We start from the raw sequence: 24,907 nt of genomic DNA, 5'->3' as shown, positions 1-24,907 counted from the left end.
ACTTTACACAGAAATATAAGCAACAGAAAGGATCCACTATGTTTCCACTGTACAATGAAGTGTTAACGTCTGAGGAAGCCTCACTGATTACACTTGTGCTGAGTCTATTAGAAACCTGTGCTCTGGCACATTAGTGATCATCAGTAAGACTCTAAATCCTGACTGAAAGTCTTGGTGTGATCCTTTCTACATAAAAGCTGCAGTGTGAGAACAACGAGCTGTTAACGATGTCGTACCGTATCCGGTTGCCACCAGGCTCTTGCCGTAAACAGTTGACCATTCCCACAATCCCACACTCTGCCTGAGAAGCAGTCAGCCACACTGGATGGTCTGAGGACTCTGACATCACTTCCTGCTGCAGAGCAGAGTCCCCACAGTTAGACTTTTAAACAGCTCAGATCTCTCTCATATATACTTTATGATAACACAGAGAAAACAGCCAATCAGACGAGCCCGATGAGCGAGCTGTGAGTGTTTGGGGACAACGACAGACAGAGAGACGAAAGTGGGACTGACCTTGAGCGTTTCCACCCACTGATAGTCTTTGCTGTCCACAGGCAGGAAAACCGGCTGTTTACTCACAGACTGACGGCGACACAGAAAGAGGGCGGAGCCGTAGAAAGACTTCCTGACAGCCACCAGGTTAAGAGAAGCCTCTGAGAGCACTTCCTCCCACTCAGCCTTCCAACAAGATCAGAATAATCAAAACTCAGCTGACAGCACGTCACAGCAGGGTGGAAAAATGTTCTGTTTAAACACACCTGTGTGAGGAGTCCCTGCTGGCTGCTGCTCTGAGCAGTGCTGGACAGGAAGGCCACAGCCTCCCCCACAGTCTCCCCCTTCAGCAGCGTGTGGAGGAGAACAAACCCACTTTCTTTGGCTCCAGATGCCAGATTTGCTACCAGCAGCCTGGGCTCTGTCTTCACTGGACCCCATGCATGGTTACACAGCACCAGGTCCGCCCCCACAGCAACGTCTCCAGCAGCTGGGCTGGTCAGAGGATCCCACTGAGCCGCAGCGACACCGAGCTCCTCCAGGGGAGCCTGGTGGGGGGCCAGAAGCTCCAGACTGGCCGCAGTCGCAGTGTAGTCCACACGGAGCATGGGCTGGATGTTGAGCAGGGGCACGGCGCGACAGAAGAGCTGGCCGTCATCTGAGAGAGCCTGCAGGAGTCAGAGGCGTGAAAATGATGAGTGTGTGGAAATAATCCAGCTAAATCCAGCTGTTTGAGAGTCTTACCTCCAACACTTTGATCCTGCCAGGTGTGCTGTTTTCCACCGTGATGTCGAGGCAATGTCTCAGGGCGTCGTCGACCAGCAGACCCTGGAGCAGGTCGTCTTTAAGCAGGCACAGCCGCTCCTTCTGCACCACCTGCTCCAGCTCAGAGTGGAGGTTCCCATTGAACTCGAGGCCACAGAGCAGGGTTAGCAGCCGCAGCAGGCTGGGCTCAGAAGGCTCACCGCTGGGAGGAGGTGCATCAGAGCCCCCCTGTAACCCCGGGATGGAGAGCTTGACACCATGAGGGGCCAGCTTCTGCTGCAGTGTGTGGATCAAAGCTGGACACGGAGGACAGGAGAGAAGACTGACTTTAGCACGATGTTTGGTTTGATGTTCGTCATCTCCTCACAAGGAGATCAAAACAAGTCTAACAGGTAACAGCTCTTAAATACATACAGGGAGAAAGATGCGAACAACCAGACAATCCCATCATGTCCGTCTCCTCACACAGTTTACATCAGATCACACGTGCAAACATTATTTTGATCCAGTTATCACTCATATGTTTACTGCATGTGAGTGATGGAGAGATTGTCTGTACCTTTGCAAAGCCTCAGCTGCTCTGCCAGCTTCCCATTGGCTGTAAGGCAGTCCGTCTCCACATCAGGAACAAACAGGAACTCCTCCAGTGTGGGCGGGCTCTGCAGCTGCTGCCGGCGAGGGGCTACTGTGGCGTGCAGGCCACAGATCTGGACTCCACCAGCAGTGATGTTGTCAAGGTAACGGCTTACGTGGACATCAACCGCTGCAGGAATCAAACAGAGTCAAACATCGAGCTGAAGGGGACCAAACGCTGAGAGCGAACAGCATCCGGTGTTTTACACATAAAACAGTCACATCATGTTGACATGACAGCCACAAACCGCTAAGTAACGATCAGGAGGATCACTGCTGCTGATCTGAAGTGAGGGAGGCAAACACACCTTGCTTTCCTTCAGCGTGCTCGCTGACTTTTTCCAGGTGTGCAGCAGGATGGACGCACACGGAGCGGATTCTGGTCGGCAAACGCAAACCTCCACCCGGCAGCCCCAAGACGATCATCTGCAACATGGTGTCCAGAAATGTCACCCAGTTTCCTGTCCATTCCAGCTTCCCACGGTCTCCTAGAAACAGCCAATCAGATTATTAGAAAAACAGTCCTACCAACATTTATCTGAGTGTAACTAGAATCATGTCCTTTTATGTCCCAGCAGGACAATAAGCCACAGCTCCAGCGTACCTGCTGTGTTTGACTCCAAGATGCCCTGAAAGGTTTTTCCATAGTCGTAGCCTCGCAGTCTGAGCTCCTTGTAGATCTCGTGTGCGTTAAGCTTCATCGAGGCGTCGCTCCTGTCGGCAGCTTCCCGGCTGATCTCACCGTTGAATGAATCGAGTGCCGAATCCTCCAGGATGCTCACCTTACCTGAAAACCAGCGATTCTGAATATTCACGAGTTCATACTGAAAGTCAAAAGTCTGCAGACGAGTTTTACTCTGTCACTGGAACAACTAACAGACCTCTGAGGTTTTCTTGCTCTGGTCACAGAGCTTCACCTCAGCCTGATGGATGCAGCTCGGTGTCATGTGACCTGAGCTACAGCCGGCCTGTGCTGAACCAATCAGCAGCCGAGCGACACGGGAAACCCGTTTAAACAGCACTGCACTAAATAATAAACAATATGTTTGTGGATATAATGTTGTGTGATTTTCAGCGACAAATGTAAATGATGTGTAAACTTTGGGATCTTCATCAGCAGCTCAGCCTGTGTGCTGATGCAAAGACGTACCGCTGACAGTCAGGCTCCCGTTCTCCGAAACCTCGAACCTGCTGGTGGCGGGCATGAGACGCACCTCCAACTGGACCGCACCTGTGACAAACAGTCAACAGCTTCATCCACTGTAACAATAACAATAACAATAATAATGCACTTATCAAAATCAGAGTGTTTCACAATAAAAGTCACAAAAACCAATTAAATGTAAAAGATGTTGCTGTTGATTATTTTAGTAATGAAGTCGTCTGTCAGTGACTCCATCGAGTCATCGAGGAAACAAAATACTTTTGTCTTATTAATGAAGAAAAATAATTATTCAGAAGAAAATCAGACTGAGCTGCTGGTGCGAGCAGCGTCTAACCCTCATGTGACACAGTGAGACAACATCTGTAAAATTATCTCAAAGGTCAAATTCAACTAGAATAACATCGATAAGCAACCGAAACAAAGATGTACGTCCGTCTCCTTGAAGGTTTCTGAATTTAATACAAGGTGGAAGCAAGGAAGCAAGGAAGCAAGGAAGGATGATTTTCAAACATTAATACCAATATTTGATATTATTTCACTTTCAATCTGAAAAATGTTACAAAATCCTCGTTTGACGTGTGTTAACACGTCGGTGCACCGCAGAGTGCCGGCGTGTTAAACGAAGCATGGCAGCCAATAACGAGCGTCGAGGATTTTCATCATCCAATCACGCAGTGAGTTCAGGGATTTAAACGTGTGAAATCGTCAGTGTGGCGTAACTAAGACGCTCGGCAGGTCTTACAAAGCTGTAACAATCTCACCGCCTCCACATCATCTCTTACTGGTTAAAGTGGGACTGACAGGATAGGCACTGGGCCGATCACATGACCTCACCTGCTCGACGAGGTCATGTGATCGTGGTTCAAGCCATTAACAAGCCACGCCTCCCATACTTACTGGCGTTTGACAGAATGGTGGCCCTGTGGATAGTCACATCCTCAAAGGTTACGGGCGTCGTTTCCATGACAACCCCTAGACTCCTCACCAAGGTGCGCCAGGCCAGCACCAGGTAACCAGTTGCCGGGTAGAGGACACGCCCATCGATGCTGTGTCCAATGAGATAGTGGTCTGCAGACTCTGGGCTGACGTCTGTTACATCAATGACACGACATTAAACCAAATCAGAAAAACGTTTTCACTGCGATGGAAACACTGCGAGCGCACTTCTTACCAATGTTATACACCGCCGCAGAACCAGAGCCTCCCGAGCCCGACAGGAAGTGTTCCGCTTTAGGGATATCCCACGTCTGGGTGTGGTCCCACTGCACCAAGGGCGAGATCATTGGAGTACCAACCGGCACAGGGTAGGTCACAGCGGGGCACAGGGCGTTGGCGTCCACGTTGATGCTAAAGGCAGAGAGTGGTGTGAGTGAGCAACTGTCACAGTCAAACAGCCAATGAGGGAGGCTCTCCTCACCCATTCATGAAGATCCTCCCGACGTTCGAGAGGAAAAACTCGAGGTTGTTGGTGTGACCTCTCTTCATCAGGGGGACGACTGAACACGTGGGCTTCAGGCTGCGCTTCAGGATGGCCTGTGTGAAGAAGTCAACACTTCAGTCACAGCAGCGAGTGAAACGCTTTACAGCCCTGGTTTCCAACGGTAACACCACCTATTCAGGCTAGTGTCCCTGTAAAGTACATCACCCAGTAACATCTGGAAAGTGTGTGTGGAAAAAAAGCTTTGATAAATCAGTGTTTCTGAGCTTCAGACAGCAACAGCTGCTGAACGTTGTGTGTTGAGGCTGACACACACAGACACACACAGGAACACACAGGAAGCAGCCCCACATGTGTGGACAGCACTGGTAGCAAACCTGCAGCAGAGCATGCGGAGCTATTTCCAGCACCACGGCGTTTTCGGGCACCAGGCTCAGGCCCTCCTGGAACAGCACGGGGCTCACGAGGTTGTTGACATGGTATTCAGCCGAGCTGTGCAGAGCCAAAGCAGAGTCCCACTCAGACTGAGGGATGCTGGTGCTCACCCAGCGCGCCGAACGCTTCTTTGGCTCTTTGATCACCTGCAGTGACAGGATGGCAGCTCATTAATATTCAGCACAGCAGTCTGCACCAGGTTTCCTGTGACAGTGTTGGCGCCTGGCACGCTGATGTGTGAGCCCTGCTTCTACTGACAGGACCGAGCATGGATGGGACGTGCGGCGCTACATACCTTCTTCAGAGCTGCGAGCAGGGCTGGAGCGATGGAGGCCATGTAGTAGGAGTGAAACGCCACCCCGGCACTGCGCACTTCCTTTGCAAACACTCCTTGTTGTTTGAGCTCGGACACAAAGGCACTGACTGCTTCCTAAAAATCAAACGTGGCACATGTTCAAACATCTGGGACCACAGCTGTACAGCAGGACACAGCTCCCATAGTTTAAAACACACTGAGCTGTCACTCATCTGGACTGATGGAACAATGAGTTCACTGTGTTTGGCTATAAATAAGTGAGAGCGTCATGGCGATCACGTGTGTCATATGATACATGAAGCTCAGGTAAAACAGAGACGTGCTGTATGTAAGCACCTTGATTTGGTGCCATAACTCAAACTGAACCAACCAGCAGAAAAAGAAATTTAAGCTGCTAGAAGAACCAGGAAAGTGACCTGAGGGCCGGAGATGGTGACCGTGTCCTCAGCGTTGTGGCAGGCTGGAACCACCCCCTGAGGACACTGAGCGATGCACTCCTCCCAGGTCAGCCCTGCAACACACAGGAAGCACAAAGCTCAAACATGGCGTCCGACCCTGCAGAATCAGAGCCCTGAACACAACACTGAGTCCCATCTGTTAAAAGAAGACGCGCTCTCACCCACTGCAGCCATGCCTCCTGGAGGAAGGCTGGCCTCCTTGATGCAGCGGCCTCTCCAGTACGCAGCCAGGAGGGCCTCGCTGTGACTCAGGGAGCGGTCAGCATAGCCACAGGCTAGCTCTCCCACCGAGTGCCCCACGATGCCATCGGGCTGCAGACCCAGCTTGGTGAGCAGATCGATCTGAGCGATCTGTAAGGAGAAAAAACACGACGATTGCTCTGGCAGTCTGAGTCATCGTCCACCTGTGAACTCAGCAGCCATAGAAGGCCACTGCATGTTTATGCTCCTCCTCCTCGTGCCCACAGATCGCTGCAGGCTCTTTCTGGTGCTCTCCGGTCTAATGTGGCTCGACTGTGCAATGCATTCACAAGATTTTCACAACGCTTGACCTCTGACCCCTGATGTTGAGGTCGGGGTCACTGAGATCCAAACTCCTCTGACATTTTCAGTAGGTAGATCTAAGGTATCGATTTGAAGCTCCTCTCAACCTTTTCCAGCTGAGAGGTAAAAAACACCCAATAACTCTTCCTCACTGTGAGCTCAGACTAAACACTCGTTTCCACAGAGTGAGACGTTTCCACGCAGGTGTTAGTTAAAGCAGGGGCACAGTGATTGGTCGGGTCATAAATAAATGTTTGTGCTGACGTCTTCTATAAACTCTGAGTGGTACACATGGATCTGTGCTCGACTCGAAGCTTTGAAAACAAACGAGTGTTGAAATGCTTCCCTTTTCTCTCTGTGAGGCAGCATCGCTGTACCTGTACTGCAGCCAGGCCAACGAAGGCGTGAACGGTGTCTTCGAACGTGTCCTCCTGAGCCTCCATGAGCAGACGAGACACCACCAGCCCCGTCTCCTTCAGCGCCGCATCGGACCGCAGAATGGAGTCTCTGAAGTCTGGCAGCTGCATGAGACTGCGGCCCATCCCGGCCCACTGCGTCCCCATACCTGCATTACAGACAGCGTGTAGCAACACGTTGGTATATGAGGTGTGTGCGTGCAGCTCTGCATCGCAGCTGTGTTCAAACCCTTTTAAATAAACTGGAAACAAACTTTCATGTTGCCCAGCTGATGGTTGCTTAGTAACAGCGTGCTCTCAGCGACTCAACGTCACTCCTGTTACGTCCTCGTTCCTCCATCGATCTCATCGTTCACCCCAAATCTGTCCAAACATCTTTGTATCATGTGAAGCGTCTCATACTTCTGACTGCGTGCAGCGACTCACCTGAACAAACGTACCACAGAGGCCTGGCGGCGCCCGGCACCTGCTGCACTTCCATGACGTCGCTCTGAGAGCCAATCAGAGCAAAACCTCTGTAGGGCATGCTGGCGGCGGGCGCTCCTGACACTTCGTTCAGCAGAGACAGGAAGGCGTTGTCCGCAGCGTGTTCCTTCCCCTTCTGCAGGACGGAGCTCACCGTCGTCTCTGTGCGCCCGCAGGCCTGAAGCATTCTGGGAAGCTTCCCGGGTGAAGCCGAGGCGGCCGTTTTCTCAGCCGGACGAAGGATGACGTGAACGTTGGAACCTCCGAATCCAAAGGAGTTGATCCCTACGATGCCTCCTCGGACGGGAACAGGCCGATCGACGACGCGAACCCGACCGTCGGTGAGGGCGGGGATGTCAGGGTTAGGATGGAGGAAGTGCAGGTTGGGGGCCCAGACTCCTCGCTCCAGAGAGAGCAGCACCTGCACGTCGCATCAAACACATGAGCAGCGGTTTAAAGCAAATAATGACTCATGATTCCAGTTTAACCCTTTAAGACCTACCATAGAACCAAGTCCGCCAGAGCTTATATTATATTTTACATGCTGTAGTGCCAATTTTGGGAGCATTTCAAGTTGCTATACATCAATACAACTGTTATAGCCCATATTTTAATAATATGTCTGCATTAAGTCCATAGTAACTACATCAATTGCAAAAAAGTGCAATAAACTACAAAAAAAAAAAATTGAAAATCGTTTTTGTTACATATATTTCTACTTGGAGAAATTTAAGAGGTTTATCCCTCAAAACTCTAAATACTAAAAAGTTGCAAAAAATATTTTACAACAACAGGAAATTTATTTTGAGTGTCTTCATAGTTTTATTTTTGAGATACAGCAATTTTTATATACTGCAGGAAAAAGGAAAAACAATCCTATGATGCAAATTTGCAAAGAAAACAGCAGGTGCATCAAAATAAACTATTTCCAGCAGTGCAATTCGAGTTCTAAGCTTCCCAGCAACTATTCAGAAAAGCATCAAGTCAAACATGACTTATGAAAACACCAGTATAGGCTCTTAAGGCCTACAAGTAAAAAAACTACATTTTCCGAGAAAATGACGTCACTTCCAATTTCGGGCAGGAAATGGCGGACATGCGATCGTTCGTGCTGACGTCTGTTTCAATGTAGGAAGTGTTACAAACAGCTGACCGGATTGGCAAAGCGTGTTTCTGGAATATTATGTTTTTGTTCTTGCAAGGGCTTTTTATGCAGTTTTTGCAAAGCTTTATGTGGAAGGAAACCGTGACTTAGGACAAGCTGATGGCATAAGATGTAAGTACAACTCCTCCGGTTTCATATGCAAAAAAAATTATTGCGCTAGCTTACGTGGTTGCAGTGCTACCGGGATTTAAAAATAGTTACGCAAAAAAGAGCGTGCCCGCTCCGACCGGCTTCAAAGGGTTAACACAGAGCTCATCATAAAAGAGGCCACAGCTCCAGATTTCTACTAAGCAGCACTTCAGAATATTTGGAAGCATTTTTATTTCTCTGAGACGCCACTAAAGGAAGAGTGGAGGAGGTGTGTTTGGGTGGGTGTGGCTCCACCCGGCGATGACTGCATACAGGACACAGTGTGTTCGTGATCTGTGTGTATTGTCTGTCAGCTGATTGGATGTTTCCATCGTCACACGGTCTCAGTGAGAACATTAGAAGACGACTGTGGTTTCAAACCTTTGCCAGGGCAGCCAGCCCAGAGGCCGGCTCTGGATGACCCATGTTGGACTTGGTGGAGCCAATCAGCAGAGGCTCTCGCTTTGACTCGCAGAAAACGCTGACGATGCCATTCACTTCCTGCGGGTCGCCGACCTGCGTGGACAGAGCAGAGGTTAAATACGGTGGATCTGGTTAGTAAGAGCGCCTCTCTGTGCCGACACACCTGACGGCTGCACTGACCTTTGTCCCGGTGCCGTGGGCTTCGATGTACTCCACCTGCTCTGGAGACACGCTGGCCTCCTGGTAGAGTGAACGAACCAGCCTCTGCTGCATCTCACCAGACGGAAACGTCACCCCTGCGTGAGCACGTCACACAAAACCGGTAAACGAAACCATTTCTACGATCGGCCGTGACTTCCAGTGCTCCCCTGGACCTCCTTACCTTGCTCTTTGTATCCGTCTGTGTTGTTGCCTGCGTTGATCACTGTGGCATACACTCTTCTAGCCGCCGGTCGTTTAGTCAGCAGCACTGCCACCGCTGCCTCCGAGCGGCAGTATCCATTTCCTGACAACACAAACGTGACGCTTTAACCCTGCAGCACGCTCGCATGTATGTCACACATTGAAGACAGTTAAAGCTGAGACAAAAAACGTTCTACGTCATTGAGTTAGTCAAGAAATGTCAAAGTAAATGTAACACAGAAAGATTAAATGTGCCGGCAGCCGGTGGAGGAGCGGCTCCTCCCCATCGCTCCCAAACAGAAACTCTGTGATGTCACGTGTAGACCAGGTGATGTTTTACCTGAAGCATCAAATGACTTGCAGGTCCCCTCTGGACTGAGCATGCCCAGCTTCATGAACTGCACTGAAGTGTTCGGCTTGAGAAGCAGGTTCACTCCCCCAACTAAAGCAGCGTCACAGTGGCCCTGTCGGATGGCGTGGAAGGCGTTTTCTAGAGCCAGCAGGCTGGAGGAGCACGCCGTGTCTATGGCAGTGCTGGGGCCTGGAGAACAAAGGCAGCAGGGTTAGAGCCGGGCGCCACATACGGAGCCGCCCATCTGATCGTCCGAGCTGTGGTATGCTGAGGAAACCACTACGGCACAGAGCGAGAAACAGAGTAAAAACACACAAAATATATCAGCAACAATTCAGTGGACGAATAAAATCAGAGCCCAGATCGTTCATTCAAAGCAGTCCAGCTGCTGCAGCGTGCGTGCTCTCTGCACGTTTACGTCCTGCCTGTCGACACAAACACTACTGCACGTCACTGATCTGCAGACTCCTTTGCTACTCTAAGATCAAAGGTGATCCTGAGCTGCAGCAGAGCGTCCACCTAAACCTGAGTGTGTGTCTCACACTGGATCACGCTGACAGCACTGCAAACACACACGTGCTGAGCAGCGCTGCGTGCACGTACCGCTGAAGTCGAAGAAGTAGGACAGTCTATTGGCCAACATGCCGCGCTGGCAGCCCGTCATGCTGTAGCCCAGGAGCTCCTCTGGATCTCTGCTGAATGCTTCGCCCGCCTCGGAGCCGCTCACACCGATGTACACGCCTGTTTTGCTGCCGCGCAGCGTGGCTGGATTCAGTCCTGCAGCACAACATTTCATTTTCACTCACATGTCGTCTTTCCCCCAACTGCAAACTAAACCTCAGCTCACCACTCGTTTGCTCTCACCTCCATCTACAATAGCCTCGTAAGCGATCTCCAGCATGAGGCGCAGCTGCGGGTCCATGCTGTTGGCCTGTTTGGGATGGACTCCAAAAAAGGCTGCGTCGAAGTGGCTGATGTCTTTGAGTTTCCCGTTCCTCTTTGGAAGACCGTACAGACCTGCAAACAGCACAATGTTACAGCAGCAGGACCCCACACACGGTCCACAGCCACTGCTCACACTGAGCACCAAACACGATGCTGTGAGACCAGACTGAGCCAAAGAGGGGAGGAAAATCCTCACGAGGACGTTTCTCTTTTCCAGCACAGAGGACATCTGAGTGCTTATTACTGCCTGTGTTCAGCTCACAGGAAGCAGGCAAAAGCACACAGCAGGTTTATGATCACACCAGTTAGGAATCACCAGTAAAACTTGGATAACAAAAAATGAAACCATGAAGTTAAATCCATATGATGATGATTTAAAAAAAACCTTTACTTTTTAACAGGAAGTGGAATAAACTGAAGTGACACTGGCAGCGATCAGATGAATCAACTAAAGTAAATAAACGAAGCTGGTGGGAAAAAGCTGTTGGTTAAATCTGCTCCATCCTCTGTTCCTGATGACTCACATTCATTATTTTACCTTCAAATATGTCAAAGCAGCTAAACTCAGCTCAGCCTGCAGAGGCACCAACACTGCTGCACAGTGCAGGAGGTATAAAATATTAGTCTTTGAAGGGAAACTCAGCTCAGTAAATATGTTACATAGAAACCGAAGGGAAGCTTTTACCTGGTGTCCATCGCCGGTTGTCCTCTGTTACCATATCCACACCATTGATGAGGTTTTCCCAGAATTCCTCCAGGTTGCTGGACTCAGGCAGGCGGCCCGATATTCCAGCTATGACGATCTCATCCATTTTTATTTACTGCAGACACAGAGGGCCAATCAGTGACAAGCATTCTGCAGTTTAACAACAATGAATGTGGTCGGTGCTGGGGCCAGACTCACTATTCATGTAACCATGGCAACAACCATCCCAACAATACAGCACTCCACGCTGCACCGGACAGTGACCTAGAAAAAAACAGGTCTGTGTGTGTGTTGCTGTGTCAGTGTGTGTGTCCTCTCTGATCACACTGATGTTTGCAACTTTGTGGACTCAATAAAAACACTGCTGCGTGTGACTGCGACCTGCAGAGCTGCAGCTACGCTGTGTCTCCAAAACCATCCAGGTCCTGAGTAAAGCTGTGCCAGAGCCCGGCGCAGCATCACATGCAGCTCTAACATGCACACTGTGAGGTTGCACCAACAAAGACCAACAATCACACTCATGCCACTGTTTTGCTTGTGTGGCATTACAAATGTGAAGACAGCGCGACCACGTTACACAACACGACACAGTCTGAAGGGATTTGGACTCCAGGATGTCCTGCCCTGGGATTACATCTAGCCTGCTCCTTCAGTGCACCATCTTGACCCAGATTACACCCCATTGTGAGCGTATGCAGACAATTTGCTAACTACGAGCTAGCTGCTAAACTGCAAAGTCACTGTGTGCGCACAGCTCGGTGTGACCATTTCTATTCAGGGCACATCCTCCTCGTCTTCCCCCGTTCTCCCTCACTCTGCTCCTTTGTGTCAGGGCTTCGCTCTGCAGCAGCCACAACAGGACCTGACTTGTCAGCATCTTCACAGGAAGAGCGTGAAACAGTGAACAACAATGACACATTCTCAGCTCCTTCCATGACTCCACACTGTAACTATGTGTGGATCCACGGGCGCTGCGTGAACAGGAAAAACGTGTTCCTGGATTTCATCTCCACATTAGTTTGTTGCTTCAACACTGCTGTCATTAAAAAGTTTCACGTTGCACTGCAGGGGGCTCGGCCACTGACTCGATGCTTTCTGAAATAGTTCCAGGAATGAGTTTGGTTTCTTTTGTCAACATATTTTTTAATCTCACTGTCCTACACATGCCTGTTAGCTTAGCTGGTCATTTTAAACAGCTTTGAATGTGAAGCTGATGAAGTGCTGTGAACGATGGTGACTGTAGTTTAAAGCGATCTGACAGATGAGTGAGTCTAAAAAGAATCAATGAGCCCTGAAGCACCGTGGTGACCACAGGGCTGCAGTAACAACAGTGCTGCTGTTCACTGGACCCAAGCACCAGCGTGGCCACCATACTGATCAGGGCCCAGGCCTCCAACACGTGTATGTCCACGGACTCTCGAGTTCTCCCAGAATAACTGATGGCAGTGGGCTGTCACAGATGCTGATGAGCTACGTCCCTCATCCTCAGTGCTGTTCTGTCCTGGGATCTTGTATGCCAGCTCCATGCTGTCACACAGCTGAGCTTGGGGATTATTTTAACAAACCATTAACATTTTGGCTGATAACTATTTTTATTCTCCTGTAACTTTACTATATAAAGAGCTAAATCCTCTAAAGTTTCAGGAGTAATGCGTCATAATAAGAAGTGTTTGTGAACTAAAAATCAGCAATGTGGGAGACTGTCCGTGATTTACACAGGGGGAACAAATCGTGGCAGGATCAGCCTGATATGATTTGTATCCCACTATAACTTCGTTGTATGAAGAGCTAACATCTCAAGAATGTCAGGAGTAGTTAGTCATTATAACAAGTGTTTGTAAACTAAAAATTGTCGGGGATGCCGAGTTTGGACACCGGTCGGGACCACAATAAGCAGCGAGCAGCAGCCGCGGACGAGCTTACCTGTCTGAGCCGAACCGACGGATGTTCCGGTAAAACGTGAGGCTGAGCCGCTCAGCACGCTCGGTCATGTGTCGAGTCTTCAGCCGCCGTGGGTGTGAGAGCCTCCGTTAGCCTCCGCGCTTCATTCACGCTTTTTTCTCTGATGAACTTAAATGTGTCACACTCTGCCTGCCCACGCCACATGGGCTGACAACCGCTTGGCTCAGCAGTCCAATGAGAGGAGAGGCAGGGCTCTGCGATCCAGCCAGTGATGGAGCAACTGTGTGGATGCGCGCAGAAAAAAGAGCCGGGGTTACTAACGGTCAACCGGCAGCGGCGCGACGAGAGCAGCCGGCAGATGGGACGCGATAAACTCTAGTCATCCTCCTACGACGGTCACGGAGGGAGGTGGGGGGTACTGATAGCGTGCACGGGGCGAGGGAGCGTCTGTGTCTGCGGGACGTGCACGCGCAGAGCTGCTCAACGTTACACCGCAGCTGACGATGCGAAGGTGCAGCCGGCAACTTCTGGATGACAGGCGAAGCTGGCCAATCACGGAGCGAGGATGTGAGGCTTCGTCCAATCGCTGCAGACCTGCAGCCACTGTTGAGATAGGGTGATTAAAGGGCGGGACCCAACTGTGACGTAGCCAGGAGAGCTCGCGTGACTTGTCAGGGTTACTGGAGTTCAGGGTTCAGTCGCATGATGGTGTAAGGAGCTGCTGACCTCCAGCTCCACCTATGGTCAGTACTCATCAGCTCCATCCAGCTCATCGGGACTTTGGCTCCTCAGCTGAGGTGAAGTGTCCTGTAATGGACCACAACAATCACACTCATCTACACAAAGCACACAGCTCACCAAAGCAGCCACACCGTGACCTGTGTGTCCCACCTGGAGCCTCAGAAGCCAGGGCAGGTCTCACACTGGAGCGTGTGCTTCGGTCCCTGCTGATCCAGTCTGCTTGCCAAATATCCTCAGGCAAGATTTACTCACACATCCATCGGAGTGTGTGAATGTGAGAAAAAAACAGAAGAAAGTGCTTGTGTGAGTGTGTGACTGCTATATAAAAATAGGTGCATTCACCACGATGTAGATCTGTGGATGGATGATAGCTCAGGTACAGCTTGTGTTGTCTGAAATAACTTCATGTCATACCCCACAGTAAAGCCTGTCTGTGGATCCTCAGGGCTGCATGACAAAGTGCCCTTGGGCAAAACACTCAAGCTGAATCTGCATCCATGTGAGTGCTGCAGGCAGTGAGCGTGATACAAAGCACTCAGAGTTCAGGTGTGTCTCGCTGTCACCCAGCATTCACCTGTGTGTCCCTATACCAGTGCTGCCACACATGATGTCCTGATGATGGTTCACTTTGTGTCGAAACACTTTGTGCATGCCCACACTTGTATTTCACAGATCAGCGTTTCCCAGGTTTTCCACAGATACTACGATAATATAATGAAAGTGAAGGGGACAGTCCCAAACAACACACAGTGGGTCAGTGTACAAAATTAGCAGTGTGTATCACCTGTTTGGTATCTGGGAATATCAGGAATAAAAGGACGGACTGACAAAGGTTTACTGAGAGGTGAGAGGAAATGTGGCAGGGTGACAGCTGATATCATATGGAGCATATGAAATATGGTCTCCAGCACTTATAAAATCTCTATTCCAGGGGAGAAATGCACTTCCTGTTTCTCCACAACAACATGTAACAGGAGTGGGTTTCTGAACCTGAGGAGAAACAGCAGCAGCTGCTCGTGTTTTAGAAAGAAGCTGCCTGTAGATTTGATCATGTGTCTGTTAAACCATGAAGACAGAGTGTTTAGAGTTCACCAAAGCAAGTTGCTTTATTTACATGCAAACCTGTCAGTGATTGTTTCTGTCGCAGACACACCACTGTCTGCTCTGATTCACACCCACAGTGTACGCTGATGACCCAGCTGATCTCTGTGGTAAAGCAGATACTTTCTCGGGGATGAAGCATGTTTTGAAGCTGCTCGCGTGGAAGCCACCGTGGTCGGCTGCAACAGTGTTTGTGTGCGACTGTCCTCGTGTGCACAGAGACGGATGAACACCAGAGAGAATTACACACGACAGGACAAAACCTGAAACCTCCCACTAGAAGGACATGAAGATGTACTGAAGGACAACAAGACTGGAACAATGATGGGGACACATTTTAACTTTATAAAGGATTTATTCACGAGTACGTGAATTTATGTTAGAGTTCTAACCCACTGATCAGTGTTACTTCCTCATGCTCCTCAGGTTGGTTCTTTGTCTTTCTGTGGATTCTGTTAGTTCACTTTTGTGACTCTAGTTTAGCTTCAGGTTTATTAGTTTCCTCCACGTGTCTCCATGTGTCTTTACCTTTTTGTCCATGGTTCGTCCGTCTTTGTGTCTGTGTCAGTGTTACGTTTCCTGTTTTATTTTGACAGTCCCTTACTGTGACTCTGTCCAGCTGTGTCCCCCGTGGTGTCCACTCTGCCTCGTACCCTCGTGTGTGTTTAAGGCCTCGTGCTGTATGCTCCTGTGTGTTCTGTGTCTCTGTAGTTTCTTCAGTTATTGGATCTGACAGAGTGTGTGAGAGCGCAGCAATAAGGGTGTAACGCTCCTTAAAATCATGAATATTCCTCCCTGAAACTCTCACGTGTGTTCAACACGTTTGATTTCTGTTCAGGTTTTTGCTGGTCAGGGTTTGTTTTCTCCTTCTGCTGTGGTGCATATGTGCATGAAAACAATCACATCTTATCCAGTAACCTGTTTGTTGTATAGCTTCATTGTCGGTCAGTCATAGTTGTCCTGTTGTGTTATTCGAGTTCTGCTTCCTGCTCAGTTTGATGGACTGTGTGGTTCAGCTCCAGTTTCAGGTTTTTGGTCCCTTGAGTGTTTCTTATCCGTCCTGTCTCTGTCTCGATTGTCTCTGTCCTGCAGTGTTTTTGTCTTTGTGTTCATGTTTACTGTGAGTGTTCTTGTGTTTGTGGCCTGTTTCCTCCTTTGCTGGTGTGTGTTTGCTGTTGTTTTCTGTCTGATTGTCTTTATTACATCCATCAGAGTCTCGTTCCCTTCCTTGTCCCACTCTTCTCTCTTTGTTGTGTTGTCCGTGATGCTCGTGTGTTACTCCCAGTGTGCCAGCTGCTGGGAGCTCTGGTCTGGGCTTGTCCTCAACATCCATCTCAGTCTTTAACATTGTAGTTTCTGATCTTGCTGATCCTGGCAGGGACTGCAGGTCTGTTGGTCTTGGTAGTGCTTGGCAGTGTTTTAGACTGGCTCCTGCTTTGCTGGACCTCAGTCTGGGGCTGGCTGGGAATCACACCACTACCATGCACCATCATCTGGACTCCAGAGCCACCAGACTGTCTGCTCCTGAGCCCACGTTCACCTTTTGGAGAGACAAAAGAAGTTGACTTACAACTGTTTCATTTGTTGAATTCAGATCCAAAAACACACTAACAGCAGCACAGGTCACTGCGATTCGCTGCAGAGACGTGTCGGTGCAGGTTGGTCCAGTGCAGCCTATTACTGCGTGCCATGTCTATGATCTATAAACTGTTCAAAGACATCATAACTCCCACGAGTTTGAACCAGCTGTTCATTACCTGGTTTGGTTACAGATGCTACAACTGTATTTATGACATGTGTGCTCAGCTCAGCTAAAGTGATGCTTCCCATATATATGTACCACATAATGCCTAAAATGAATAAAAGGATTCTGTTGCTGATTTTTATGCAGTTCTGTTGACAAACAACAACAACAGTACAAAGTTCAACCTCTCCCTGACTCGTGCTGCCATTCCCACCAGTCTGACGCCCTCCACCATCATTCCCATCCCCAAAACGACGTGAGACCTCACGTCTGTACTCGCGAAGCACATCCCCATGACAGTGACAACAAAGGCAGACATTCATCATCATCACTGAAATGAGCTGTCAGGGCTGAACAGAAGGAAATAAACGGTAAGTGGACGCGTTCTTATTTAGCACTGTTCTGCTGTAACTGAGCACTCAGTGCTTTCTGCAATCTCATCCATCCACACAAGCACTTTAAGTACTTTCTATCTAACATTCACGGAGTAACTTGGGCCCAGCCTGTTGCCCAACGATATTTCACATGAAGACTGGAGACGACCTGCTGGATGGACAAGAAGATTTGTGGCTGTGGTCCGAGTTAGAGATGGTCTGTAGCTCGATGTGTCTGTACCTTCCTGTTCATCATGACCTCCTCTACCTGCTGAACCACCCAGAAATATTGGCTCAAATAAGTTTATTATGTCTATTTTTTTTATGTTTAAGGACAACAGATGGAAATTAGCCTTTGGCTATAATCTGGCATGTTTACATTCATGTAATTTTTTTTTTTTTTACATTTATGTTCATTAACATGCACTGTCCTAAATAAATAAATAATTAAATAAGTCATCAGTCTCAGAGTTCACTGTTGGATGTCGGTAAAGACAGAAGATAGACTCACGTTTCTCCCACAGTGGAACTGTACACAAGAAAGCAGCACTGTTGCTTTAACAGCTATCACAGACATCTCTAACTCATCCTTTATCAACACATCATTCAAACTTTGTGCTTTGTTTTTCTGGTTTCACAATTATTGACTGCTATGATGCCAATCACTGCAAGTCAGCTTTATCTGGTTGGGAAATTGTTCCCTGGAGCGCTGACAGAGACGAGGCCACACGTTGAGCAACAGCTGATCTGTCGCTGGCTCACACTGGGAGCAGAGTTTGTTTTATTCCAGTAACATAGAGTAACTGTACTTATGATCACAAACTAGATACAAAATGAGATGAAATGAATGTTTGTGATGCTGATGTACTGGCTGTGAACTTGTTTTGTCTTCTGCTACAAACTGACACTCAGTGCTCTGACTACACTACAGTGATGTGCAAAGACTGCGAGTACAGCGCATCGTGGGGAGGATGTGGATACCTTCTGAGTCCGTAAGTCCACGATCCAGAGTGTCCCACAGCATCGTTAATGAGCACAGCGATTCATGCGACACAGTCCTGGACAAGTGCAGCTGTGAGCGTGTCTAAAGAAGAAGAAGAGTTATTTTACACTACGGCTGTGCGAATCACAGATTTACTCTTCTGATGTTTACTACTTCATTAATATATACACACAAATGTGTACTTGCATTTACAGTATGCAGCATTTTTCTAGTGTTACTGAACCCACACATTTAACCACAGGCCATTTAGGAACACCACTCAACATAACAAGCATGTTGGAGGAGAACACAGCCATCCAGGCAGGGAGTGAACAGGCCAGCTGGGCTTGGCAGTGCATTAATGCATTCTTCAAGCCTCTCACCTCAGACATGTCTCTGGGTTTGAGCCCATGGCAAGTGTTTGCAGTCCCTTTGAAGAAAGCCTGGCTCTTTGTTGGTGGGATGTGCTGTTCAGCAGCAGCAGAAGCTCTCTGCATCAGTGCATATTGCAGCTCCTGATGGCACAAACACACCAACACTGTATCCGGTGCAGCACAGACACGGACGTGTTCTTATTAAAGTAAAGCACATACTTTCCCCTCAAGTAAAAACGTCAGATTTTTAATTTGAACACATTTGCACAAAGTGCCGCCTGCACTCATGTGTCAGTGTGATACTGAGGGATGGAGACCACGGCATTTGTATCCATTTCAAATGACATCTACAACAAAGTAACACATTCAAACCTCTGTAAACCTGCTGGAGAAGAGGACGAGGACATTGTTGAGCAGATACCTGAGTGGTGAGCTGGTACTGCAGCTGTTCCACAGCAGAAAGGCGGCCATGGTGGTCTCCTAGTTTCTCTGTGGGGGTGTCCTTCTCCAGCCCCCCCGGTGCTGTTGGACACACAGAGATATTTAAGGACCTCTGACTGCTTCATTTTTCATGAGTCTGTCTGTAAACACCACAGAATATATCATCCACCTGTGGAAACAAACACCACACATGCATGCTAATAATAGTCCATACGCGTAGAGTCTGAATCACTTTTCTTTTAATGTAACTTTTCCCACTGCAGCCCCACACAGTACTGCTGTGTCTGAATCCATCCAGTAATAAAACGTTCTCATGCAGTCGCTGCAGAACATTTGATATACGTGTGACTCCACAATCCTGGAACTCTAAATGCTTTTGCTGTCGTTTGCTGTCTCCTCAAAAAGGCCCTGAGTCGCTGTTTTACATTCCTAAAAGGAGGAAACAGCAGGAAAGCCCACGTCAGTGCCAACAGGAACTGAATAAAAGAAGGCTAACTGGTCAGGTGGAGTGATGTCAGACTGATCTGAGATGATGACGATCAGGTACGTGCTGTTCCTAACTGTGATTTCACCTGCAGTATCTGAACTCACAGGTGCTGGAATCACATTCCTTCTCTAAAGGAAACTTCATTGTGTCCTTTATTACCTCCTTTAGCATACAATTAACCGGAGCATTCTTTACAACAGGAGAGTAAATAATCCCCACAATTCATAGCGGCACACCATCCGACTATTGTTAAGAGGAAAAGTGTGACTGTGCAGGTCCAGTTTGATTTTGTACTGCCAGCGTCTCAGTTTGTCCTTAAATTCATTTATGCTTCCAGTAAACTGGGCTGGGCTGCAGCCTCCCAGCACAGCCACCCTGCTGTGCTGTACCGCGGTGTGCAGTGACGGGTGTGTAACTCTACCCTGCCGTCCGTCGGCGGCGATCTGGGCACGGAGGCGGTTGCCCAGCGCTATCAGCTGCTGTTTCTCTCTGCTCAAACGGGCGATGCAGGACGCTGCCTGCTTCAGCCTGACGCGAAGGAGCTGGGGGTCATTTTTAGCAGGATGGACGCTCTTAAACACGCCACACATCAGAGCTTGTTTCACATACTTGCTGTCTCCTTGGAGCTGCTGCACCAGTGTTCTCTGAAAAGATGATGATGAAACCATTTTGTGCTTTCTAACAGTGATAGGTAGGGTTAAGCAGATCAGTGGCTCCACCTCCACTGACAGATCAATAAACCTCCTGTAGTACCTGCTGTGTGATGTCATTGGAAGCTGACTCCACACGTGTCACAGCGGGGCACCTGCCACGTTCATCCAGACACGAACCACCTGAGGACCCACGGCACAAATATGATGCAGTGATATGAGGGAGACAATGTGACCAACAAACGTCAAAGACACAGGTTTCAGTGACTGTGGAAGATGAACATGTTCAACAGCCACAAACACCTCTGCTGCTTAACGCCTTATGTTCCTCTCTATCATCTACTTACAGTGTTTGTGTTAGCTAACGTAATGTTTTGGGGTTATATGGAGGAAATTAACAGTATGAATAATACCAGCTTGATTTTCAGGCTGTGATCTGCCTGGATCGATGTGTTGTGGGTCCTCCATGGCTGAAACCAGGCCTGACAGTCCTGTGACACCTCCTCGCTGCTCCTCGAGGTGCTTACCTGACAGGTGCACCTCCTGCTCCAGAGGCTGACGGGAGTCTGAGTCCAGTTTTACAAAGAAGGAGAAGGAGTGTTAAAGTTTAGCTTAATATTCAGATTATCCAAAGCTATTATTTTATACATTAAAATGAAAAACAGAAAACAAGTTCATGATAATTCTAAGCTTTTCTTTCTTACATGCGATGAGCAGAGTGTCTGTGGCTGTAAGTTCAACAAAAGCATGTTTAACAGAAGAATCAGCAGCAGTGATGTGGGTCACTGGGTCAAATCTATCTTAGCATGTGGAGCCCACTGAAAGGGTTTGCGTGTATAGTTTGTCACAGTGATGCAGAAACTCATCAAGGTTTGTATACAGAGCCAGACTGCACCTGCTGTGTTGCCTTTGGAGGCTGAAGATTCCTGATACGGAGGTTGCACTGGTGCCTCAGCATTAGGTAAGACTAGGAGATGGCCGAGACCTTCCATGTCCTTTCTCATCTGGGTAACCACAGCACGCAGGGCGCTGTTCTGCTCCTGTAGACGCCGGATCTCCACCGATGCCAGAGAATCCACCTTTGGAGTGAGACCCTGTGGATTTAGATGGTTTTATGTCGTGTAAGTGATGTTTCACAGGAAGAAGAACAGGAATTGGAAATTTGCATTATTGTGTGTTGAATGTTCAAGTCAAAAATACACAAAACGATGAGACTGCAGGGACACCAACAACACAACAATAACTATAAATCTGCTTCCATCAGTACTGAACAGGACTATGCAGAGCTCTGTGCCGCTCTCAGACATGTGCATCACTGTACAGCTTTTTAATCATAATTATGCAAATTTATGGGTAACAAAATTACAAATGTTTTGAGCAAAGTGTATATTTATCCTAAATGTACCTGTAATACCTACAGCATGTTCTAATCGCTCTAATAGGATATTATGGTCGACAGTATCGAACGCTGCACTAAGGTCTAGCAGGACAAGCACAGAGATGAGTCCACTGTCAGAGGCCATAAGAAGATCATTTGTAACCTTCACTAAAGCTGTTTCTGTGCTGTGATGAGCTCTGTGACTGAAACTCTTCAAATAAACCTCTGCAGATGATCTGTTAGCTGTTTGACAACTACTCTTTCAGGATGTTTGATATGAAAGGAAGGTTGGAGATTGGCCTATAATTAGCTAAGACTGCTGGGTCTAGAAGATCCTCAGTCATCAGTGATGTACAGGACAGTAAATTACTGCCACCTTGTGGCCACAACAGAAATGAGCATCTGTGAAAGTCAACCCAGTACAGTGATTCAGATGTCCCACTTTAATAATCACATGCACCCTCAGATGGTGTATTCAAACCCAGGACCTTCTTGCTGTGAGGTTAATCACTGCACCACCGTGCAGCCCTTCTATTAGCTTCTTGTATTCATCTGAAAGCCCCATCATCATAATGAGCCAGCATGTTGTAGGCAATGAGAGCACGGCAGAAATCAATAGCAAAACTACCGCTATCCAAGCCGAGCCACCGGTGTGGCTGAAACCCAGGGATCCAGCTCACCGGAGGCGGTCTCAGCGCTCCTCAAAGAGGTGTTTTGGCTTGACAGGGAAGTCCGCGTGGAAAGATTTCATCGTAGTCTGACTCAACGGAGACACGGGGATACCCCACAAGTTATCATTGCTAAATCAAACAGCAAAGGAGATGCTGTGGACATCCTCAGGAGTGTGCGCAGAGGTAAACTACTCTTCAACGGAAACCCAATCGCCATATTCCCCGACTACACGGCAGGGTGGCGAAAGCCAGGGCAGCGAAAAAGAGCGAACATGTGTAGATTCAGTCCAGACGGTTCTCATATTTCCTCTTTTTTCCGAGGTCGTCATTTAGGAACGTGGTGGGTAGCCGAAAACGTAATATGGTGACGATTTGTCACCTAGCGTAAAATTTTACGCTTTGGGAGTGAGAACGGGTTGATACTCCACGATAGACTGGGAGTCCACATCCTGTACCCTGCCAGATTTCCTGTCTCTTACAACAACGTTGAAAAAGAGTTTGTGGATGCTGCCAAAGCCATGGATTATGTCAAGGAAAACATACTTTCTCCAGCAGGTGGTGAACTATGATGGTCTTATCTCCTGGACCAAGGTGGAAGGTAACTCGGAGTTCTTTACTTCAGTAAGCTACATCACAGAGCTTAGTTGCAAGTTGTGCAGGCCTGAGTTCCACTATTGTTCTAGCAGACAGCACTGAGACTGCTCGCAGCAATTCTCCCCGAACTTCAGTTCATCATTTCATATGAAGACATCTAAACTTGAGTTAGCTGCATTCGAGGACTTGTTGACTTTTTGTCTTGTTGTTGTCTGACCTGCTCAGGTCCCTTGCTCTCCCAGGGATCATTTGATGGGTAAAAAACTTGTACAAGGTGCTTTATATATTCGTTTTTGGTTTGTTGGTTTGATGGTTCCTTTTGTTTTGTCCTATGTTAAGCAAAAACCTTGGGTCATCATGGAGTTCAAAATTACTTATGCTCCCAGATATCTGTCAAACTTCACTCTGAAGAGTTAAGATGGATTTGCTTAAAGTCATAAGTTATAATGTCAAAGGCCTCCACAGCCCCGTTAAAAGAGGTAACACTAGGTCAGCTACAAAGTTTCAATTGTCACATAGCTTTTTTACAGGAGACACATTTATCTGATGTTGAGCATGACAAGCTAAAAAGGTCGTGGGCACAACAAGTGTTTTATTCATCTCACAAATCTGGCAGGAAAAGAGGGGTGGCTATCCGTACATACATATAAAGACCCAGATGGAAGGTACATTATGGTCAATGGCTCCATCGATGGAGTATTGGTTTCTCTCTTCAATATTTATGCCCCTAATGAGGATGAGCCAAAGTTCATACAATTTTTAATGTTCTGGTATTTTACTGCTTGGAGTGATTTTGACTGTGTCTTGTCACCTTACATGGACAAACAACCAAGCTCTAAAAGTCATGTGTCTCACATGAGTAAAGCTCTAAAACACTTAACAACTGAACTGGGACCAACTGATGTTTGGAGAAATAGGTTTCCTAGAGTCAGAGGTTATACTTCTTACTGGCATAGACATGCATCCGATTCCAGGATAGATTTATTTTTTACCTCCAAAACAGAAGAACATAGAATTAACAATATTGGAATTTTACCAATTACACTATCTGACCATGCACCGCTATCACTCTCATGGGACTTAGGATTGACACCAAAACTAAAACTTTGGCCTCACTCCTAAATGATAGTGAGTTTTGTGAGTTCATACATCCATCCATTCACTTCCACTTATCCTTTTCAGGGTCGCTGGAGCCTATCCCAGCTGTCATAGGGCGAGAGGCGGGGTACAACCTGGACAGGTCGCCAGTCTGTCGCAGGGCTAACACACAGGGACAGACAACCATTCGCACTCACATTCACACCTAGTGGCAATTTGAATTAGCCAATTAACCTATCCCCACAAGCTGCATGTCTTTGGCAGTGGGAGGAAGCCAGAGTACCCGGAGAGAACCCACGCAAACACGGGGAGAACATGCAAACTCCACACAGAAAGACCCCGGCCTGATGGTGGAATTGAACTCAGGACCTTCTTGCTGTGCGGCAACAGTGCTAACCACCGTGCTGCCTGAGTGAGTTCATACATACTGAATTAAATATTTACTTAGAATTGAATACAACTCCGGAGATATCGCCCTTAACTCTATCAGATTGCACCAAGGCATACATTAGAGGTTGCATAATATCATTTGCAAGTGCCAGAAAAAAAAAGGGAGGCCAGGTGGTGTGAATTGGAGGCCAAAATAAGGCACCTCGAGCAATAACACACAAAAACCACAGACAGCCGACTAGCTGTCCGATCTGAAAGTGCTGCGTAGTGAGATTAATAATTTAATTAACAATAAAATTGAGGGCAATTTAAGATACATTAAACAAAAGTATTAGGAACAAGGTAGTAGGGCTGGTAGAGTGCTGGCAATAAGACTCAGGAAACAGCAATTCTGTAATATGGTCCAAAAGCTGAGATCGAATCAAACCCTAATTACTAAACCAAACCAAATTGGCAAGTTGCTTTGCCAATTTTTTCGAGTCATTATATAAAAATTCAGATACATGCAAGGATGACAGTACACTGTCTGATTTCTTAGAAAAGATCAATCTAAGAACACTGCTGGAATCGGTAGCAAAAGAGTTAGATGAACCAATTCAGGAACAAGACATTTTACAGGTGATTTCAAACCTTAAAACTAAAACAAGTCCTGGCCTGATGGTTTTATTAATGATAAAGACTTTAAGGAAAAAGTCGCCCCCTTATTACTAAAAGCTTACCCCTGCGCTC

General features: G+C 47.9%; 2 protein-coding genes across 7 annotated transcripts in view; both read right to left on the bottom strand.

Moving 5' to 3' along the window:
• Positions 1-17: 17 nt before the first annotated feature.
• LOC121811824 (fatty acid synthase-like) lies at positions 18-13,574 on the bottom strand. Of its 2 annotated transcripts, none has more exons than XM_042214510.1 (25): positions 13,175-13,574; positions 11,231-11,366; positions 10,465-10,617; positions 10,204-10,377; positions 9,589-9,789; positions 9,229-9,351; positions 9,027-9,142; positions 8,805-8,939; positions 7,091-7,550; positions 6,626-6,813; positions 5,867-6,056; positions 5,664-5,758; positions 5,227-5,361; positions 4,874-5,077; positions 4,476-4,591; positions 4,230-4,405; positions 3,956-4,147; positions 3,044-3,124; positions 2,498-2,680; positions 2,202-2,381; positions 1,820-2,023; positions 1,240-1,556; positions 762-1,163; positions 517-681; positions 18-352 (listed from the first exon to the last, which is right to left on the bottom strand). In XM_042214510.1, exons 2-25 carry the CDS (start codon positions 11,355-11,357, stop codon positions 152-154), a joined length of 4,518 nt encoding a protein of 1,505 aa, XP_042070444.1. In that variant the 5' UTR covers positions 11,358-11,366; positions 13,175-13,574; the 3' UTR covers positions 18-151. The 2 variants fall into 2 exon arrangements, with proteins under 2 accessions (XP_042070444.1, XP_042070443.1); XM_042214509.1 differs by having other exon boundaries at positions 19-355.
• ccdc57 (coiled-coil domain containing 57) overlaps positions 13,175-24,907 on the bottom strand; it is a 22,789-nt gene continuing 11,056 nt past the window's right edge. For 4 of the 5 annotated variants that reach the window (XM_005948443.2, XM_005948442.2, XM_005948447.2 and 1 more), the window contains 8 exons: positions 20,943-21,141; positions 20,461-20,613; positions 20,151-20,230; positions 19,819-20,041; positions 18,891-18,991; positions 18,479-18,610; positions 18,095-18,197; positions 13,175-16,535 (listed from right to left, as the gene is read on the bottom strand). In XM_005948443.2, coding sequence (XP_005948505.1) covers positions 16,330-16,535; positions 18,095-18,197; positions 18,479-18,610; positions 18,891-18,991; positions 19,819-20,041; positions 20,151-20,230; positions 20,461-20,613; positions 20,943-21,141 — 1,197 coding nt within the window. In that variant the 3' untranslated portion in view covers positions 13,175-16,329. The remainder of the gene's footprint in view (positions 16,536-18,094; positions 18,198-18,478; positions 18,611-18,890; positions 18,992-19,818; positions 20,042-20,150; positions 20,231-20,460; positions 20,614-20,942; positions 21,142-24,907) is intronic. The other variant, XM_005948448.2, reaches the window with a different exon arrangement.

Source organism: Haplochromis burtoni, unplaced genomic scaffold, assembly GCF_018398535.1.
Source record: "Haplochromis burtoni strain Fernald_Lab_line unplaced genomic scaffold, NCSU_Asbu1 Contig_577, whole genome shotgun sequence".
In the NCBI taxonomy this organism is placed as follows: Eukaryota; Metazoa; Chordata; class Actinopteri; order Cichliformes; family Cichlidae; genus Haplochromis; species Haplochromis burtoni.
Note: the sequence above shows the minus strand (reverse complement) of the source record. Positions and strands in the feature narration are given on the sequence as shown.

What these genes read in the sequence shown, in the direction of transcription:
- LOC121811824 (XM_042214509.1), bottom strand. Translation starts at nt 11,357, where the DNA reads ATGGATGAGATCGTCATAGCTGGAATATCGGGCCGCCTGCCTGAGTCC. An exon ending in AGACGGATACAAAGAGCAAG is followed by an intron (nt 9,143 to 9,228) that starts GTAAGGAGGTCC and finishes GTGCTCACGCAG; the next exon opens with GGGTGACGTTTCCGTCTGGT. An exon ending in CTTGGAGTCAAACACAGCAG is followed by an intron (nt 2,382 to 2,497) that starts GTACGCTGGAGC and finishes GGCTGTTTCTAG; the next exon opens with GAGACCGTGGGAAGCTGGAA.